At 40.1% G+C, this 22,355-nt stretch overlaps 1 protein-coding gene across 4 annotated transcripts in view; it reads right to left on the bottom strand.

The window, feature by feature from the left end:
- The window catches only part of LOC140728185 (partitioning defective 3 homolog B-like), a 1,189,360-nt gene that overhangs the window by 598,906 nt on the left and 568,099 nt on the right, over positions 1 to 22,355 (bottom strand). For all 4 annotated transcript variants that reach the window (XM_073046530.1, XM_073046528.1, XM_073046527.1 and 1 more), the window contains one exon: positions 21,394 to 21,522. In XM_073046530.1, the coding sequence (XP_072902631.1) occupies positions 21,394 to 21,522 (129 nt within the window). The remainder of the gene's footprint in view (positions 1 to 21,393; positions 21,523 to 22,355) is intronic.

The following is a 22,355-nucleotide window of genomic DNA, read 5'->3' on the forward strand; positions in this document are numbered from 1 at the left end:
TCCTGACTTGTGTCTAGTAGGTGGTGGTAAGACTTTCAAGTGTCAGGACATAACCTGATGTCTTTCTTCATATAATAGCTCAGACAAATCAATAACTACTCAGTTGAAAGGGAATGCCAACTGTAATCCTTCCTCTCAACGCATGGGTCAAGTTACCATTAGCTACTGGTCTAGTTATCGATAGCATGAAAAAATAAAGCCAGTTGGCATGACTTCAGTTCATATCCAATTAGGGAAGTCTGCTCAATAATCTCCCTCTGTGAATTTTTATTATTTTTTAAGTTTGATTTAAAAAATGATTCCTGTGTCCTGTTTGGCAGTCCATAAATGTAAAAAAAACATCAGATTTTCATCCAACATCACTTCCCCGTTCTCCCATTGTCTCATAAACTGCCTGAAAATTGCTACAGATAGAACTAATTCTAAATCAGAGACAAAACAAACAGTGTAGATTTTTTTGAGGATTATGTATTAAAAAGGCAAAACTTAATCGGCTGCTTAAGGCTTTTGTTGGAAATATAATCAGTTTGCTATTTAGTCCAAATACTCAAATGAGAGAAATGTTCTGGACGCTGATTTCCAGAAAATCACAAGACTGTATTGAAATGAAACAAAATACAATTCTGCTCACCTAAGACTTTTTATATGTAAGAGGAAGCAGACAGTCTGTGTCAGACAAGTCATTTTATCCTGAAAAATAAAGAAGCACACAAAAACCATACAGGCTCAAAAATCAGAGATAAAGAACAAAAAGTGCTGCAGACAGTCAATAGTTCAGACTGCATTTGTAGAAAGAGAAATAATTAATGTTTCAGGTTTTAGATCCTTCATCAGAATTGTGATGAACAGTCCAGGACTGGAGACATTAACTGCTTCTCTCTCCATAGATGCCACCTGATTTGCTGAGTCTTTCCAGCAATTTTTGGTATTATTTTGTCCTTTCTCCTTTGCTAAACAATGCTGTTGTGGCCAATGTGTAAATATTCTCAGCAAGCAAATGTTAAAATAAGTCACAATTGAAACTGAACATCTAAGCCATCATTTGAGGTATTAACTCTCACCAATGTGCTGAAAATCACCAACAAAGATTCAAACATTTTAAGCTGACAAATACTTCAACAGGTCCTCAGCTCAAAGTTTTAAACATGTGCACAGGGTAAAGAATATTTATTTACAATACATCAATTATTTAAATAAACAGAAATAAAACTTCAAGTGGTTTGTTTAAACTCATCTATAATGCTTCCCCAGTGACAAAAGGATTTATTTAGAAGTTGGGCTTCCTCATGTGATGCTCATCAATCATCAGCTCAGCTCAAGAAAGAAGAAAGCCTGTTTGTCAAGTTTTACTGAGACCCATGCATGATCTGTGCAGACAGAGAACGACCAGGCTTTAAAGGCAAGGGATGATGGTTCTCCATTGTTTTCTTGGCAGGTGTTGGATGGAGCCAGTGTTGTCGCAAAGTGAACAACACCGACTACGCGTTGGTAAAATTAAAATCTCATCTCAGGCAATGAGCATGTCATCTCACATGATGCTCCGCTGCAGTACTGAGGAAGTGCGGCAATGTCTCAGAAGCCAGCTTTCAGATGAGACTTTTCAAATCGAGGTTCTATCTACCATTTCAGGTGGACGTTCTATATTTCAGAAAGAGCAGGAAAATCTCCCCGGCATCATTCCTCCACCCAATAGAAATAAAAATCTCATCAATGTCTCACTGAAGAACAAAACCCTGCAGATGCTGTGAAATTGAATATGGAACAGTACAGCACAGGAACAGGCCCTACGGCCCATAATATGTGTGCCAAACACAATGCTGAATTAAACAAACCTCATCTGCCTTCACATGGTCTATATTCCTCATGCCTGTCTAAATGCCATCTTCCTGTCTGCTTCCACCATCACTGCTGGAAGCATCTTCCAGGCATCTACAACTCTCTCTGTAAAATAACTTGCCTTGTATATCCCTTTAAAACTTTTTCCCTTTCACCTTAACTCTGTGCCTTCTAGCATTTGACATTTGTACCCTGGGAAAGAGACTCTGACTATTTAACCTGTCTATACTTCTCATAACTTTAGAAACCTCTGTAGTCTTCTTCCAGCCTCTGATGTTCCAGAGAAAGCAAATCAAGTTTGTCCAACTTCTCCTGATAGCTGATACTGTCAACGCAGGCAACATCCTGGTGAACCACTTCTGACATCTCCCACAGCTTCCACATCCTTCCTGTAATTAGGTGAGCAGAACCGCATATGCAGCCTAATCAGTGCAAAATGACATCCTGACTTTCATATTCAGTGTCCTTGAGCAAGCATGCCATTCACTAGTTACTTATGGTGCTACTTTCAGGAAACTTGCAGCCATTTTTGTGGAAAGTACTCACTGGACCAGGCAGTAACTGTGCAGCAAGGAATTAATGATTCAAGAGAATGACCATTCATCTGAACTGGAAAAGAGTATGGTTTAGACATGTTTTAAATTGGAGGGGTGGGGAAAAGTGAAAAGGATTAAAAGAAATATTTGTGATTGGGTGGACAGATGAATGACGATTGGTGGTGTTGGCTGAGAGAGGTCAGTGAGGGCCTGCTAACCCCATCTGATCTATTTGGGGGAGATGTAAATAGGAGGTGAATGAGGAAAGAGGGGAAGGAAATCTGGAATAAAAATCACTACAAACACTCAGCAGGACCGGCAGTGTCCGTGGAAAGAAAGAAAAACTGGGTGAACACTGAAGTTTTACACACAAAATGCTTCAGGAACCCAGCAGGCCAGGCAGCATTAATGGAATAGATTAAGTAGTCATTGTTTCAGGCTGAGACCCTTCATCAAGACTGGAAAAAAGATGAGAAGTTTGAGTAAGGAGGTGGGGGGAAGAGAGGAAGGAGTATAAGGTGGTAGGTGAGAGGTGAAACCAAGAGAGGGAGAAGGGTGAAGTAAAGAACTGGGAAGCTGATTTTTGTAAGAGATTAAGGCCTGGAGATGGGGGAATCTGAAAGGAGAGAATAGAAGGCCATGGAAGAAGGGAAAGGGGGAGGAGCACCAGAGGGAGGTAAAGGACAGGTAAGAAGATAAGCTGAGACAGGGGAATGGGGAATAGTGAAGGTGAGGTGGAGGCGCAATTACATGAAGTTTAAGAAATCAATGTTCATGCCATCAGATTGGAATATAAGGTGTTGCTCCTCCAACCTGAGCATAGCCTCATTGTGGCAGCAGAGCAGGACATGAACTGACATGTTGGGCTGGGAATGGGAAGTAGAATTGAAATGGATGGCCACCGGGAGATCCTGCTTTTCCTGGCAGACTGACTGTAGATGCTTGGCGAAGCAGTCTCCCAATCTACGTTGGGTCACTGATATACAGGAGGCCACACCAGGAACACAGGATGCAGTAGATGACCCCGACAGACTCACAGGTGCCTCACCTGGAAGGACTGTTTGGGGCCCTGAATGGCAGTGAGGGAGATGGTGTAGGATTGTTTCACTTGCAAGGAGGGAGATCAGTAGGGAGGAACGAATGGACAAGGGAGTCGTGTAGGGAGAGTGGAAAGTGGAGGGGAAAGATGTGCTTGGTGGTGGGATCCCGTGGGAGATGGCAGAAGTTACAGAGAATTATGTGTTGGATGCAGAGGTTGATGGGGTGGTAGGTGAGGACAAGAGGAAGCCTATCTCTGATGGGGTAGCAGGTGGTTGAAGTGAGAACAACATGTGCAAAATGGAAGAGACGTGGTTGAAGGCACCATTGATGGTGGAAAAAGGTAAGCCCCTTTCTTTGAGTTCTTCCAGCATTTTGACTTCCAGCATCGGCAGATTTTCTCTTGTTTGTGAATATTGAAGTTTAAAGGCTGGTTAATTGTTGAATTTGATGTTGAGTCCCAAATTCTACAACATTTCTAGTCAGAAAATACAGATTCTCAAGCTTACGTTCAATTTCACTGGAAAGTGCAAATGGACAATTACAAGAGGTTAGAGTGGAATGAAGAATTGAAATGGTAGGCGTTCAAAGCCTCAAGGTCACCCCCATAGACCTTGCCGAGGGCAGCTGTCCCTCTTGTTTTGTGTATTACAAAACAGGACCTCTTTCAAATGTACATCATTGGCTGAAAAGTGCTTTGGGATGTCGGAAAATCAAGAAAGTTATTAAGTTCCTTCTTTCTTTTTTAATAGACTCCATTGTCAATTTATGCACCCTTGTCTTGCAATACCTCAAGAAAACTTTGTCACATCTAGTGAGAAGATGGAGGCAGAATCCACAACTCACACTACAATGCTTCACAATCTTGATAGCACTTGATTTTCAAAATTTTTATTTTCTTGCTTTACTCTTTAAGGAACAGAGCAATAAAATTCATCACAGTACTTGATGTAATTTTAAAATCCATATAAAGTCACGCTTTTGCTTAAAGACCTAAAGAAGGCACAATTTGTGGAAATTGTTTAGACTTTATGCATCAATTTAAATAGATATGTTTACCTTAAATTTGTACTCCAAAAGGCACTGTAAATGTTATTTGTAAGATTTACAAGGATCTGAGACAGCTGATGCTGACGAACAGATTGTTTTTGTCATTCACAGTTGTCTGAACTAGTTGAAAGGTATCCGGCATTAAAAGAATTTTTTTAAAAAAATGCTGTCAGTCTCCTTGGGGAGCAAGGCAGGAAGCTGCGTTTGTGTAACACATCGGGACCTTTTGGTACCTGCGCATTGCCCTTGACTGCATCCCTGTCAAAATATCTTAAGAGCTGCCTGGCCCTGTCTGACTGTTGCTAGCTGATAAGAAACCAGAAGTCTCCAGAGTCCCATTTCCAGCCAGGAATTGGAAGCGGTCTCCCAGAGATCAAGAATTCAACAAAGGAAATCAGTCAATTATATTCTGCTTCCATCACTTCTGGCATAACACACAGGGGTTACGCACCACTGGTGACTGTTGGAGACATGCCATGGCCTCTGTTGTCTACCAGCAAGAGGGGTGGAGTCACAGTTCAAGGGTCACCTCTCAACCTTGCTTGCACAGCGGGCCAACCCACTGGCAACTTTTCAATGGTTATTTTTGTCTCGGTCCAACTTCAAACGGCTCAACTGTGACTTTACGTCTTCACACACTGTGAAGCTCTTTCAGGATCAGAGAGAACCATTGCCTCTTATCATAAGGGTATAACAACTTCCTTCAAGTCATTAAGAACAGGCACATTTGATCTACAAATAATCTATTTGGGCCATGGGGAGACACTTGTCCTTCAAACCATAGAATGGAAGGAGTCATCAAAATAAAAGGATATAACTTCACACTTCTTTACCTGTGAGCAGTGAGCACAGTTTTACAATTACACAGAATATCTGTGAGAAGAACATCAAATAGTACTCTGATCAACAGTTTGAGTGAATTTTTAACTGTACTAAGTCAATCTGAACCAAGAGCTATCACGAGGTTAAAAACTAAAGAATTCAATCCAAAAGAGTTCAAATTTTAGAGTGATATGGACATACTGCACAGAAACAGGTCCTTTGGCCCAACTTGCCCATGGTGACCAAGATGCCTACCTGAGCTGGTCCCATTCAGCTATGTTTGCCCAATATCCCTCTGAACTTCTCCTGTGTGCTTTAAACATTGCAATTGCTTCTTTCTTTACCAACACATTTGTCAGTGCATTTCATATGCCCTCTGTATGAAAAAGCTCTCCCCCCCCCCACCAGGTGTCTTTTAAATCTTTTCCCTCTCACCTTAAATCTATGTCCTCTAGTTTCAGACTTCACTTAGTTGTGGACTGGTATTTTTACTGCCATCCACAATGGAAGCTGCAATGTATAAAGTAAACATATGCTCCTCCAAAAGTCTGCTTGCCCTAAAATCACTTCCCCACCCACTTGTACCCTCGTTGATCTGCCTTGACTTTGTCTGGTATGGAAGTTCAAATGTGCGTGAACTTAAGAAGCTGCAGAGCGTTGTGAACTCATCCTAATATATCATCGGCACATTTTTCTCTATCAATAGTATTCACAAGAAAACAACATACGACGACAAAGATTCTCGCCATATAATCCATGATCTTTTCACAGCTACCATCCAGCAGAAGGTACAGAAGCCTGAAGTCACATAGCACCACGTTCAAGAACAGCTACTTCCCTTCAAGCATTGCATTCTTGAACCAACTGGCACAATGCTAATCACTACCTCAGTATCACACCATGACACTTGTGCATTACAATGGACTTCATTTTTTTTCTCGTTTTAATTTGTGTTCTCTCTTGTACAACTTTGTATAACTTATGTTTGATCTGTGTTTTCCTTCTGAATGTCTCTGATGCTATGCGCCTGTGTTGCTGCTGCAGGTTTTTCATTGCATCTGTGCCTACGTGGACGTACACATGAGAATAAACTCGACTCTGACTTCTCAGTTTTATAATCCTCACCTTTGTTTCCAAATCCCTTCCTCCCCTTGCCGTCCCTTGTCTATGCCACATCCTGCAGCATGACAAGCCTCCAAAATCTGCATGTTTTTCCCAATTGATCAATTGTCCATTCCTGAATTTAGTTTACCCCTACAAAGGCATTCATTTGCCTATACCTCAATGCATGAACCTCTCTCCCAAACCTATCTTCCTTTACGCTTCTTTTAACTTTTTTTTATGCGGAACCTTGGTCACCTGTGCCAATATCACCTTACAGACAACATCAAATTACGTCTAACATCAGCTTTATAAAGAATGGGAAATAATTATCTCAAGACTGATCAGGAAGTAGTTATTGCTATCTTTGAAACTTATATGAAGGCTAAATGTCATTATTGTCATGACGTTATTAAGAAATCACAGAAGCAAATGAGTTAAAATGCAACAAAGTTATGCATCTAATGGTCATTTCTTACTAACAGATAATTATCTCAGTTAACAAGTTGCAATACATGACTGCATTGACTTGTTGTCCCTGTCACCTTGTGAATAACTTTAACCTAAACAGATTTCGAGCTGACTAGAATTATCTTTGAGTTTCTAGAAAAGCTGTGAGCAACTTTAAGGAAAATTTGAGGAATTTAAACAACTTTTGACCATTTTTCTGTTTTGCATATCATTGGTTACTAGTGATAAATGTTATCTGACTGGGCAATAGGAAAATGGAGGTTAAGAATCTTTGATAATCAAAAATGTTCAGCCTAATTTAGCAATCCTAATCCTAACTTCTCCAAGGAAACTGGACAGATTTGGATTCTTGACCTGAATCTCTGCAACTATCATCTTATTGTTTACAAACATCCATGTTATTTGACAGTGTACCGTTCCAAACAATCAAGACAGGAAGAGAAATATCAAATAAGTAATGACTCTTCACGTGAACAACCCTACGCAACATGTTTTATTACACTCTCCAATTTAATTTCCCCAGCAATTGCTGCACTAATCACCACCTGGTTAGAATTATTTTCAGAGCACAGATCTAACCTCACACTTTATATTGCATGTACGAACACAGACTCAAATGGACCACCACAAATGACTTTGAGTGTCAAATATTTACTTATTGGAATTGTCCTTTTAGAGCTTTGTACCTGTTCTATCTTTAAACTACTCTCAGTGGCCAGTTTATTTGGTACAGCTGTACGCCTACTCATTAATGCAAATATCTAACAGTTAATCATGTGGCAGCAACTCAATGCATAAAAGCATGCAGACATGGTCATGAGATTCAGTTGCTGTTCAGACCAAACAGCGAAATGTGGAAGAAAACTGATCTAAGTGACTTAAATCGTAGAATGGTTGTTGGTGCTAGATGGGGTGACTTGAGTATCTCAGAAACTGCTGATCTCTTGGGATTTTCATGCACAACTGTCTCTAGAATTTGGAAAAAAAATAAAACATCTGGTGTATGGCAGTTCTGTGGGAAAGAACACCTTTTTTATGAGAGGTCAGGCAATCTACCCTGTAACCACCACACTTCCTTACTACTCAAGGAGGCACAGCAGTGTCTACACGTTCTGAGGAGATTGAGGCATGCAAGTCTCTCTGTTCCTATTTTAACAATTTTCTACAGAAACACCATCAAGAGTGTTCTGCCTGGCTTCTTCATTGTGTGATGTGGAAATTGTAAGGCATTGGACCCTACAAGACCCTACAGAGGATAGTAGAAACTGTGGAGAGGATCACCAGGGTATCTATCCTCCTTATTTATGACATTAATCAGGAGTGCTCTATACGAAGAACCTGAAGCATTTTTGGGGATCCCTACCACCTATCCAACAATTTCTTTGACCTACTACCATCAGGAAGGAGGTACAGAAGCATCAGGGCGAGGACGGCCAGACTGGGTAACAGCTTCTTCCCTCGGGCTGTGGGACAAATGATTACCCTGCCACCACCGAGGTCTCATCACTGGAACAGCAAGCTGTTTGTGTTCTCTGTACAAATTACTGCTTGCTGTTTAACTGTGCAGTCCACTACATGCATTTTGACTTGTATTTTGTTAACTTATTCGTAGTAATATTTTGTTTTACGTGCTGTGTGTGACATACATTTTGAGAGTGCACCGAGGCTCGGAGGAACATTCCTTCATTTGGTTATTTATATATATATATAGTCAGATGTCAATAAACTTGGAACTGGAACTTGAGAATGGCCAGACTGATTCAAGCTGAGAATAACTCAAATAACTACGCGTTACAACAGTGATGTGCAGAAGAGCATCTCTGAATGCACAACACGTTGTGCCTTAAATAGATGGACCACAATAGCAGAAGACACGAACATACACTTGTTAAAAGCTAAAGTCTGTCATCAGGCCGGTGCGTATGCTGGTTTCTGGGGCATGAAGCGACTGAGAGTACGAGACTCCCCCGCAGATAGGACGCCAGTCTATCGCAAGGTTAATTTCAGCATTTTGCCAGTACCCATTTTCAGCTGGGTGGACTGGGTGGTTAAGTGCCTTGCTCAAGGACACAACACGCTGCCTTGGCTGGGGCTCGAACTCATGACCTTCAGATCGTTAGTCCACTTAAGCCACGCACCACATGAACATACACTTGGTGGCCATTTTATAAGATGCAGGAGGTACCTAATAAAGTGGCCACGGAGTGTATATCCAGGCAGTTCCAGTTAAGATTTTTAAATTTCATAAACTGAATTATTTCTATGGTCTTGAGAGTAATTATGGTGAGCTCAATATCGGTGTCAGCCATGGATACATCAGCATTTCAGCCCGAGCCATGAATTTCAAGTCCCATTCCAAGCAAGTGTGAGCAAGACTAGTCCTGAGCCAGTCCCACCAGAAAAGCCCAATCTCTCCGCTTAGATAAATATAGTGGATCCTATGCCATTTCCTATACATAAGAGTATAAGGACTCAAGAGTCATACTGCTTAGAAACAGGCCTTCAACCCACTGAACTTGCACCAATCATCAAACACCCATTTGCACTGATCCTACATCAATCCCAATTTTATTCTCCACACTCACATTATCTTCCCCTGCTGCTCACCTATAAATTAGGATCAACTTACAGCAGTCAGTTAACCTACCAACCTCGCAGGTCTTTGGGAGGAGAGAGGGAACCAGAGCACCCAGAGGGAGGAAGCCCACATAGTTACAGGAAAAACATGCAAACTCCACACAGACAGCAGTCAGGTCAAGATAAAATCCAGATCACTGAGCTGAGAGGTAGAGGCTCTACTCGGATCACCACTGGCTGATCATTCTCCCTCAACTATCATCATCAAGATATCAAATTATCTAGTTACTACCACAGTCTTCTTGTGGGGATTTTGCTATGTGAAAAAATAGCTGCCATAGCTCCTGTACTACAAGAGGGACTTCAATTCAAGGACACTCCAGTCGCTGTAAAGCTTTTGGAATACCTTGAATTTGTGAAAAGTGTCATGAAGACAAGCCTTTCAAACAATCTCTTTTCCCCACAATGAATTTAATCTCAGTGCATTTAGTCTTTTAATCTTCAAGCCTTATTTAAAGTAGACAGACATCCTGCTCCATTTTTAAAAGTGTTGAGTGACCCAGCATAAAGTGGTTTAATCAGCAGCCTGTTCAATCTCCCTATTACTTATGCGGTGAAAATAAAATTACTTCTAAATCCAGATTCAAAGCTGGGGAATAAGAGTTCAAATGCAAGGAGGATTCATACCCCAAAGGATTCTGCTATTACAACAATTGTTAGCATATTTGAATCTAATGCTCTGAAGACAATATTTGCTTATCAGTCGTTGACATCACACAAGGCTTGCAATCCTTCAGAATAATTCAGCAATCCGTTTTCTCAATACATTTCAAGTTAACGCGAACAATGACGAATTATGTCAGTTAATTCAAACTTTGGAAATAATTTTTTGCCTTATTCCAAAGTATTAAATGAGGGGAAAACCAATACAATTAGGACAACACATTCCCATTTGGGCCTTACTTCACACAAATGTTTTTCCCTTGAGATAAAAGGTTGCAGATGCTAGACGTATGAAACCAAGTATAAAAGACAGTGGTGGGAGCAGAACAATTTGGTCAGTAACTGGGGGAAACAGGAGCCCTTCTTCAGACTGGAATTAAGAGGGTGTCCTAGAAAATAAGAGTTGTAGATGTACAGAAGTAAATCCAGTGACTTGGATGGGGAGAGATGCAAATTATAAAGATAAAGGAAAGCAGAAGAGGACAGGAGCCTGAAGACACACACTCGCTGTTTTAGGAACAGCTTCTTTCCCACTGCCATCAAATTACTGAATGGACAATGAATCCATGAACTCTACCTCCTATTTTTCTTTTTTTCCCCCACTACTTATTTGGGAATACAAATAATATATATAGTGTGTGTGTGTGTGTGTGTGTGTGTGTGTGTGTGTGTGTGTGTGTGTGTGTGTGTGTGTGTGTGTGTGTGTGTGTGTGTGTGTGTGTGTGTGTGTGTGTGTGTGTGTGTGTGTGTGTGTGTGTGTGTGTGTGTGTGTGTGTGTGTGTGTGTGTGTGTGCGCGCGCACACATATTTCTTATTATATTTTATAGCTTTTATTATCTTGCTGCAAAACACATTTCACGACATACACCAGTGGATATTAAACCTGATTCTGATTTAGCTCAAAGGGTGGAACAATGTACTTGATTCAGTTGAGTAAAAGTCAGAAGCATAAGAACATTAAAGGAACACAAGGGCATAATTAGTTATGGAAGTGAGAATCATGTTGAGATTGAAGAGAAAGCTTGGGAGCCCCAGGGATCAGGGAAAAAGCTGAATGATACAGCCAAGGTTAGAACTTAGTTACAGCATTGCTCAGATTGGAGGGTTTCAGATTGCCAAGGAGAAAGACAATTTATTATTCCTGAAACTGCCACTTAACGTCAATGCTACAAAGTACTAAGCCAATAACTTAGTTATTGGCTTAGGAGGACATAAAGTGACAAGTCACAAGTAACTAAGGACCAGACAGAGAATAAAACATGGTATACTAATGCCCTCTGCTAATGTAGCAGACGGCCCTGTAATCAGTTTATTCAGAATTCTCTGAAATCAAGAGAACTAGCATTGACACATCCGCGTAGCCCACACTGATTGTTAACTGCGTTTCAACCTGTATCCCAAAGGTTACATTTCTCAACTGCTTCTAAAGTATTTTAAAAACTCATGGCTCAGCACCTATAAGTTTGAAGTTCAAAGGAATTTTTAGGAAATATCTATAATGTGTTTGCACATACACAAAATTCCCGCCAGCATTTACCATCTGCATTACCCAGAGCGCTGAAAATATATGAAATGTAGCCAGACAGGAAAAAGGAAGGATTGCTTCAACTGTAAACATTTTTTTCCTCTTCAACCTGTTGACCATTGTATAAACAAGAGTTTCAAGTCAGGAATCTGCTTCCAATTCCAGTGTGTGGCAAAGATAAGCACAGTGTATGTCCTCTGGTGGAAAAACACACAAATGACTTGCAGTTACTGCTGCTTTCACACCTGTGGAACGTGCAGAGAATGATAAACACAGCCCAGTCCATCACAGGCTTGTCAGTTCCTTCCATTCAGGCCATCACCACTGGATGTAGCTTAGGAAGGCTAGTAGCATCATCGAGTATGCCTGCCACCCTGGCCATTCCCTTCTGGGAGAGGATATAGGAGCTTGAAAGCCCAGATGTCCAAACTTATCAGCAGTTTCCTCCCCATTGCTATCAGATTCCTGAACCAATCTTCTCAATCATCCCACTTCTTAGTGGTGTTGCCATGATCTTAGAAACACAGAAAACCCACAGCACAATACAGGCCCTTCAGCCCACAATGCTATACCAAACATGTCCCTACGTTAGAAATTACCTAGGGTTACCCATAACCCTCTATTTTTCTAAGCTCCATCTACCTATCCAGGAGACTCTTAAAAGACCCTATCATATTCACCTCCACCACCATTGCTGGCAGCCCATTCCACGCACTCACCACTCTCTGCGTAAAAAACTTACCCCTGACATCTCCTCTGTATCTACATCCAAGCACCTTAAAACTGTGCCCTCTCGTGTTAGCCATTTCAGCCCTGGGAGAAAGCCTCTGACTATCCACACAATCAATGCCTCATTCTTAAGCCCTTATTACCACCTTCCTCCATTATTTTATTATTATCTCTTTCTCACGACAACCTTTCTGCTGTTTTGCATTCATCACATATTTATTATTGTATTTTTATTTATTATTACCATGTGTACTCCATGAGCTACGTGTGGACAAGGAATTGCATTGCACTCTGGTGTAATATGATGATGGACAAATCTAATCCAGTTGTTTGAAGAATGTCTCATTCTTTGTTCTGCCTGTGCATTTTCTTCCAAGAAGTTTTAGTTTGCAGTACTGCTAAGCTATAAAAATAGATCTTTGTGCAACTGAAAGCATTATCAGAAAGATCAGGATAAAAGAGAGAAGTAACAGACAGACAGACAGACATACTTCATTGATCCCGAGTGAAATTGGGTTTCATTACAGTCGCACCAACCAAGAATAGTGTAGAAATATAGCAATATAAAACCATAAATAATTAAATAATAATAAGTAAATTATGCCAAGTGGAAATAAGTCCAGGACCAGCCTATTGGCTCAGGGTGTCTGACACTCCGAGGGAGGAGTTGTAAAGTTTGATGGCCACAGGCAGTGAAGTTTAAGAAGGAATCTTAAGGAGTTAGTGGAAAGGCTGCAAAACTCTATTCTCATAGATAAAGTGATGCAGGAAGCAAAATAAAAAATCTGTATTTATTTAGCATCTCCCACTTCCTCGTGATGTCCTAAAATGGGAAGTTGTAAAGAGACAAAACTGGGAGCTGTTATTATAAGTAAAGAGACTGGATTTGTGGAACAAAAAACAAAATGCTGGAAGAAATCAGCAGGTCATGCAGCATCTGTGGAGGCAAAAAGGTGTGAGTCGACGCCTAATGTCAAAAGCCAGCATCAGGACCCGCAGTCTCTTTGAGGCTGCTTTGATAACTGAGAAGATGTCATCAAGCAGCAGCTCAGGTTCAGTGAACCACAAAGTTGACTGCACAGCACTGTTTCTATCAGCGGTGTGCTGGTAAAAATTCACTTCTTCCGGCAATGTAGTATAATGATACCTTCAAAGTATAATAACACCAATCCAGGAAGTCAGCCGGCCACATCTGGTCATGAACCAAGTTTGAGCCAATGATATCCTTTCTCTTTCTGATACGTTAACATTGGCATTCCCTAAATTCAAAACTTACTAAATAAAAATTCTCCACGTGGTTCCAAGTCAGGACACTTGCAGTTGACTTATAGTATGCCTGATGATAAACAGCCAGCCATAACTGCGAACCCAATTTAGTTATGTTCCCTTTAAATGATTAACAGTTGTTCCTCCTTACACCTCTGGCTGTTACTACTCCCCCCCCCAAACCACCCACTGACCCTCCATCCTGTTAGTTCTTATTTCCTTCCCACCAATGCCCCACCAAGCACCTTGCTATTACACAACCACTGACCTTCTATTATGATCAACGAGGCCCTGATTCAATGCAACTAACCTCACGTTCCACAGTCAATGTTATTTCTAGTGACTGAAGCATTGGTTGGTAACAAGAGACAGACTTAAAGGTGATTGGCAAAAGACCCAAGGAAGGCACAAGGAAAATACACCTTGGGTAATGGTCCAAACTGAAATGCACCGACTAAATGGTCAGTTGAAATATATACAATAGGAAGTTTCAAACAAGAACCCTAACAATTCTTGAAGGGAGGTGACAGTGAAAACCATTGTATAGGTCTTTCAAAGATCTGGCACTGTCATGAATAACCTTCTTCTGTGCTCTAACATTCCATTGTTTCTGTAAGTACTTCAGTACCTTAAAAGAGTGTTGAGACACCCCGAGGTTGTGAAAACTCTTATTCTCCAAAGGCAAAGTTTCTCACAGCCTGTCTTTATTTATCAAAAGTAATTCTGGAATAACTATCTAATCCATTATACATCCTTGATAAATTGGATTTGTGGCATCACAGTTTAGAACTTCCACCAATTTAGGAACCATCATGTTCCACACAAAATTTAATTATCTCTGTTTGTACCGGCTCTTATAACCATCAATCACACTCCTAAACAGTCACACACTGCTTAATCTGGATGTCTATCGGTATGTTTGCATATTGACAAAATACTCTCACTTAGGATACAAAAACAATGCCACACTTCACAGGGATATAAACCCAAGATCAATATTCATCACTTCCCTTCTCCTTTCATCATGTACTTTAATGTTGCTGCTATTGAAAAGAAGCCAACATTTACATCTCCATACAGCAACTCCCATGCAACAAAACAAAATGCTTTATTAAAAGGGAAAGGAAGAGACGGGTGAGAATAGCAGGGTGGCGATCAAAGAGGTACAATTTTAAAGAGGCCTTTGGTATTATAAAACAAGGTGATTTTGGGAAAGAACTCCACAGAGCAGGACACACTTTACAAAACTAGTCAACTGTGATTGGGTAGGGAATTAAAAACACACGTGTCTGAACGTAGGGTCATAACTGAGTTGGCAACAACAATAAATAATGTAGAAGGAACGTTAAAATCTCTGGGGCATGATAAATAATGGATGGGAGTGGTGGTTGTGCAAACTTAGGCTTTTTACATGAGCCCAGGAAAGCATGCCCTAGAATAAATGTTCTTCCTTCCGGCATCCCACCACACACCCTCTGTACCCCAAGGTCTTTCAAATCTCTGCTGCTCATTACCAATTACACATGTACCGTTCATCCAGCACAAATTGTACCTGTGGCCTACAACTGCAGCAGGACCTTGACTTTGAAATCTTCATCCCTATTTTCAAATCCCCCACCCCCAACCTTCCACTACACTAGCAATCCTTTCAGCTGCTCTTGCTGCTGCTGTTTTGACTCATCTGCACTTCCCTAATATCCACTGCCCTATTACAGCTGGTGTGCCTCAGGCTGAATGTACACCAGTAGCAGAGAAGGAATGAAATTCTGAGAATTCAGAGCACAAGGCACTGCAGCACAGTTAAGGCTTTTGGCTCACCATGTTCCAACCTACTCTAAAATCAATCTAACCCTTCCCTCCTAGAGCATTCCATTTTTCTATCATCCATGTGCCTGTCAAAGAGCTTCTTAAATGTGTCTAATGTATCTCCATCTACAACCAGTCCATGTGCTCACCACACCCTGTGTAAAGAAATTACCTCCGTTATCCCCTATACTTCCTTCCAATCACCTTAAAATGATCAAAACGTTCAAAGTTAATTTATTATCAAAGTATATAAATATATGTCTCGCCATATACAACCCTGAGATTCAATTTCTTGTGGACATACTCAGTAAAGGCAGTAACCATAATAAAACTAATGAAAGCCCACACCCAACAGGGTGGGCAGTCCGTGTGCAGCATGCAACGTGACAAAACCTCTTCACTGACCCATCTCCCTCAAATATCCCTTCTAATTTTCAATTAGGTCCAACGTTCAAACACAATTGTCAAATTTTGAGGATAGCCCTTGCCTTCATTGCTCTAGGATATTTCACAATGTTAAAGGCGCTATGTAAATATAGCAAGACTTAACACCATCACGGAAGAAAGGATACACAGCTGTAGAATTATGTACTTGCACACTAGATGATCAAAAATGCAAGACAACTTCCTGCAAGAAAACAATACAGTGGCCAGCGCGTGCAGACGTCTGTCATATTGAGAAAGCGGGAGCAGTTTCAGTGGGGGGTGGTCGGGTGAATGACGGAAAGAGAAGGCAGCCACTGCTGTCTGTCTTCCCTTTCATTAAAGAGTTGCTGTTCTTGGGTGACAAGAGGGCTATTCAATGAAAGGCTTTTGTTTTACAGCTGTCACTGATAATTCCACAACCCAGGAAGGTGATAATTAATTATTCTTTAAATGCCCACCCCATACAATGTGTTTGAGAAAGCAGAGGATTTTTTTCAAAAAAACCCTTGTGTCCTCAAAATCCTTTTAACATCAGTTACAAAGAATTGGGATTAACTTAATATCCTCTTCTTTGTTTTGATCTGTTTCCATAGACTTAATTTTCTTTGGCTCATCTCACTATTTAAATAGCAGCCTTCAAGAAGATAAACAAGAATGGTGAAAGGAATGGAGTGTCTGGTATTGTGAGGAAGACTGATTTAACACACACACAAAGAGCTGAAATAGCAAGAGTGCAAAAGGTACTGCGTTATTCATCTGAAAACGCACAGATGATGAAGCTGAATTGTCAGTTCATTTATTCCTCAACATTTCATTTTTAAGAACACAATGATTAATCATTGATGGGAAAAATTCTTTCAAGCGAATACCCAGAAATAATAGATCAACATACATTACAACTGTTTTACCTGGAAGTGACAAAACTTTAATAAAGCACCTCCAATTATGCAATAAAGACAAATGCCATGTTGACATCCAAGTATTTACTATTATATAGTAAAACCTGCATATGGTCATCAATTAATGCCTTAAATGCATCAAGAAATGACATGCATGAATAATGATGAAATATTTAAAGCAGAATGTGTGTCTGATGGTTGGAAGCAGAGGAAGCCATATATATAACCAGTAGATGTGATATTAACAATATTAAGGTGAATTCCTATGACATCTTTCCAGTGGTAAAAAACATTCCATGATGCTTGCAAAGGAAAGTTACCCAACAAAAGCCACAAATGGATTTCAGAACAATTCACCATGTTTGTTCAAAGGCTTTAAGGAATGTGCTGAATGAGGAGAATTAAAGACAAGGAGAAGCCAAGATGAGTTTTTGAGAGGGTTTAAGCAGCTGTAAACAGGACCCTTAGCAGAGAAGCAATAAAAATCAGTAAAAAGGTGATGCTAAGTAATCAAGTCATATTCCAAATGCACATCGCAAAACCTATCCCATGGTTCCTTCATCCCTCATCTCCACTAAGTTTGCCCCAAGTCTCGGTCCCACCTTTAAACATGTATTATGGATTAACTTTTCTCATCAGCTAACCCTAACCCTATCACATGCTTTGACACAAAGTATTTCATAGGTGGTAAAACCCTCATTGAAAGGAAGTCACCATTATTACAAGAACAAAAGTAAGTCATTTAGACATACCACCTTATCCCTCTACTCCATTAGATCAAGGGTGGTCTACATTGCAACTCTATTTACCACTTTGGTTACAAAGCCCTTAGTGGTCCTGTCTAACAAAAGTCTACCCAATTCTGCTTTTAAGAAGATTCTAACATAGGAGGGGGCTATTTAGCCTTTTGAACCCTGGCCTGCTCTCTATTTAATTAGTCCCATTTCCCTTCTCTTTCCCCACCACCCATACCTTCAATTTGTGACCACTGATCTTGATGGTCAAAATAAAAGTAACGGACCATAAACACACCATTCCAAAATCTGTTTTCACAAAGAAGCTAAACCACAATCACAACTAACCATGAGGAAGCACATTTTAAAAAATAATTGAAAAACGTGTGTCTACATCTTAGTTTAATGCCACACTTAACAGCCAAAGTCACTTGTTGCACCAGCATTAATCTGGGAAGAACAATAACTGTCACAATCTTTCATGCCTCTGACTCCCTTTATCTTTGCACTATTGAATACAGCTGTACTAAATTTTGCTTCATTATTCTGCAAAAAAAAACGTGAATGGCTCTGCATCCGGCAATAAGAGAGTTCACAGTGCATTGTTTTCTTACTCCAATCATATTTAGATAAGAGCTTAATAAAATAAATGGCTTTCAACCCCAGTAAGTGTGCAGCCAGGAAAAGTGATTCCTCTGCAATAAATTTTAAGGAGGGGAGAGCAAACAATGAGGAGGATGGGAAGAGACAGTGAGATTTTAAAAATGCTCCCTGCAGGAGATAATAAAATAATTTAAACAGAAGTCGGAAATCCTTTACTTCCTTCCTTGTGCAGGAATTAGTGCAGAGTAAAGTCACCTGCATCTGCAGATCAAATGAAACCAAACTAAGAAGCAGAACAGGAATCTGTGCGTGCGAGTGCGGGCAGTAGAGGTAGGGGAAGGGAGGGAGTCAAGAGAGTAGGCAAGGGCAGTGAGAATCATACTGTATGAAAACAAAGATATAAAAATCAGTAAACAGACAAGTGGATCAGTATTCTGATGGGCTGCTTCACAATTTAGACATGGGGAAGTTCAGTGTGATAAAGGAGCATAGAATAAGGAAAGACTAGAAACACAGAAACATAGAAAACCTACAGCACAATACAGGCCCTTCGGCCCACAAAGATGTGCCAAACATGTCCCTACCTTAGAAATTACTAGGCTTTCTATTATTATTATAATTATTAGTCCTCTATTTTACTAAGCTCCATGTACCTATCTAAACTACCTCAACCATGAATTTAAATGTACCTTGTTTTCTTCAGTCGCCTATCTTTAGCTCTTCATCTGAATACAGTTATAGGACAATTCCTAAAAATGTGCTAAATAATGAAATTAGAAAATGCACATCAAAGTGTGAAATCTGCAGAAGGTAATAAAATGCCAAGCAATAACCTTCCAACCAGAAATTCAATCAGCAGATCAGTTGAGTCATAAATTGCAGGAGCAAAACTCGAGTCATTTTAAAATTTCTTCAGAAGCCAGAGATTGAATAATTTTTTGAAACTGCACCGTTAAATGTTTGGAATTCTTCACATTATACAGTCATTTTAACCATTATGGACAAGTTGAGTACAGTATAAACTATTAGGTCAAAATGAAACATTCACTGAGATAACAGTAATGGCAGTGCTGAGGGGAAAGGCGTATGTTAAGTGCTGCATACAAAATGATTTCAGGTCACAATATGATGCTACTTGTGCTTTCCAGCCACACTGCTGAGAAACACTACATACCACTGTAAACCACACGGTAATGGAAACAGATTCATCCACAAGAACAAGACCTCATATAGTCTATTCCAAATCGATCCGCACCTTAATCATCTTTGTACTATATCATTCGAACTTCTGCCTCACAGTTTCTTTTTTTTAAATTAGTTTTTCAAAACATTTTACAAATTAAAAACCCCAAATCCCAATGAGGAACATTAATACAGTGCAAAATTAAGCATACAATGACAATATGCTACAAAGGAAGAGAATTTAACAAAAAAGCACCTAAATTAAAGACAAGTAAGCTTAGTATCCTCCCCAAGCCCCACAACACAAGAAAAAAACAACAACTCCAGACCAACCACAACACAATATAGAGAGTATAAATCAGGACAGTCAAACTCCCAGACTGTGAATACACTTAGCAACAGAGGATAATGATGCCTACTACCAGAAAAAAAAAGGGAGCTGAAAGCAAGGGACCAAAAAGAAAAAAAAACCCTACTCAAGAGGAAGGTTATGAAAGTACTCGATAAAAGGTCCCCAGACCTTATGGAACTTTAGATCCGAATTAAGAACTGAATAATGAATTTTTTCGAGGTCCAAGCAGGCCATAATTTCGTCAAGCCATTGCGCATGAGTGGGCGGGGCACCATCTCTCCATCTAAGGAGGATCAGGCGTCTAGCCAGGAGAGAGGCAAAGGATAATATTCGGCATTTGGTCGGACCCAGACATAAGTCTGTCTCGCCCCAAAAACCGAACAGAGCCATTAGGGGTTTGGTTCTAGGTGCTGATTCAGAATATATGATAACGTAGTGAAGACATCTTTCCAGAATTTCTCCAAGCTAGGACAGAACCAGTGCATATGGATGAGAGAGGCCACGCCCCTCTTGCATTTATCACAGAGCAGACTAATGCTAGGGTAGAATCGAGATAGTTTAGATTTAGACATATGGGCTCTATGAACAATCTTAAACTGTAAAAGGCAATGGCGAGCACAAAGAGAGGTTGAGTTAACCGATTTGAGAACTGAATCCCAGCTCTCATCGGATAAGGAGATATTTAAATCTTGCTCCCAGGCCATTTTAATTTTATCCACAGGGGCCCGTCATAAGGCTGCTAGTCTATCTTGGATAATTGATATTAAACCTTTACCTAGTGGATTAATGGAAAGAAATAGGTCCATAGCATTTTTTGCAGGCATTTCAGTAAAGTTAGGAATTAAAGGAGCAATAAAGTGTCTGATTTGGAGATATCTGAAAAAATGAGCGTTGGGCAGATTGAACTTAACAGAGAGCTGCTGAAAAGAAGCGAAGCAATTATCAATGAAAAGATCTTCAAAATGTCTAATGCCCTTCCTATACCAAACATGGAATGCTGAATCGTACGTAGTAGGTAAAAAAAAAAGGTGATTATGTGCGACAGGGCTGGAAACGGAAAACCCCTGGAAACCATAGCATTTCCTGAACTGAGCCCATATACGCAAAGTGTGTCTAACAAGAGGATTAGCTATTGATCTGGGCAGACTACTAGGGAATGCAGAGCCAAGAAGTGCAGAGATAGATAATTCTTTAGTGGAGCTCAACTCCATTGCCACCCAATTAGGGCACTCGGGTTGGCCGTGGAAGAAAGACCAAAAGGTAGCACAGCATATATTAGCTGCCCAATAATATAAACGAAAGTTAGGTAAAGCCATGCCACCCTCTTTTTTAGATTTTTGGAGGTGGATTTTATTAATTCTAGAGCGCTTATTCTTCCACAGATATGACAAAGTAATAGAGTCCAAGGAATCAAAAAAACTGCCTCACAGTTTCGAATTATTTGCCGTAACTAGACTCAGCAACCTGTTGGGGGAATTAAGTTCCAGATTTCCAACAATTTTTGTGAGGAAAAAGTACTTCCTGACATCACTGCTAAATGCCTTCATGCTAATATTTATATTATCTCCCCTCTACTGGATGAAGTAACTTCAGGATGCACATACCAATCCTTTAATCACTTTAAAATATTTAAACAGCTTTTGAGAGAGCAGAGTTCTGGGTTGCAGCTGACCCTTTAGTGAAGCATTCTGTAAAAAAGAAAGTAAATATACTTCACCAATTCTCGGGGTACGAAGACATCTTCTTGACGTGCAACCACAAGTGAAACAGTCTCTCCGTGTTTTGTACCACGCAGCATTCCAACCAGTTCCTCCTGAGTCTTCCCCATGATATCGATGCCATTCACCTATTGAACAATTAAAATTTCACTTACAACTGCAGAGATAATCACAGGAAAATTGCTCAGAAAGAAATTGAAGCTAATTCAGCTTTGTCATTTGAGCAAGGATAAAATCAATTGAATAGCAATTTGCATTTCTGTTTCATTCTCCATGACTTTGGGCTTCCCAAGGTGCTGTACAACCAATCAAATCTATTATTTATATCCTTAAAATCATTTTAGTTTGGCAAACACAATTTTCCTTTCATAAAACCATATTGATTCTGCCTAATTAAGATTTTCTAAATGTTTGTTACATTCCATAGGATGGATACCACCATTTACTGATGGTAGATTGCAGGCTGATTTATTTCATCTCTTTATCCTTTCACAAATAGTGACATTCCATTTGTTGACTTCCAAACTGCTGGAAAGACCTCAGAACCTTATCACTAATGCATTCTCTATCTCTACGGTCCTGATCTCAACAGTATTAAGTCCAGGAGTTTTGTCTGGCAATCTCCTTATTTTGGGCCATAAATGTTCCTCTATAGAGCCTTGCTGAACTTCTGTCATAGTCTGCATTAAATTGCAGGTCACACCTTTCTAATAGACTGAACTTCAACTCTCTTACAAATGGAACATTTTACTTCTAGTGCTGACTTAGTGATGACAGTCATAAACACAGTGAGTCTGCTCCGGATGACATAAGATGATAACATGATGACAAGGACACCGAGGCCAACAATTCGATCCATATTTTTGCCCCTTTCATCAATACTTTCCTTGTATTTCTCATCAGCCTTCCACTGTCACAGTCTCAAACTTCTCCTCACAAAATATCACAACATATTCAAAAA

Source organism: Hemitrygon akajei, chromosome 5 (assembly GCF_048418815.1).
Source record: "Hemitrygon akajei chromosome 5, sHemAka1.3, whole genome shotgun sequence".
NCBI classification, from domain to species: Eukaryota; Metazoa; Chordata; class Chondrichthyes; order Myliobatiformes; family Dasyatidae; genus Hemitrygon; species Hemitrygon akajei.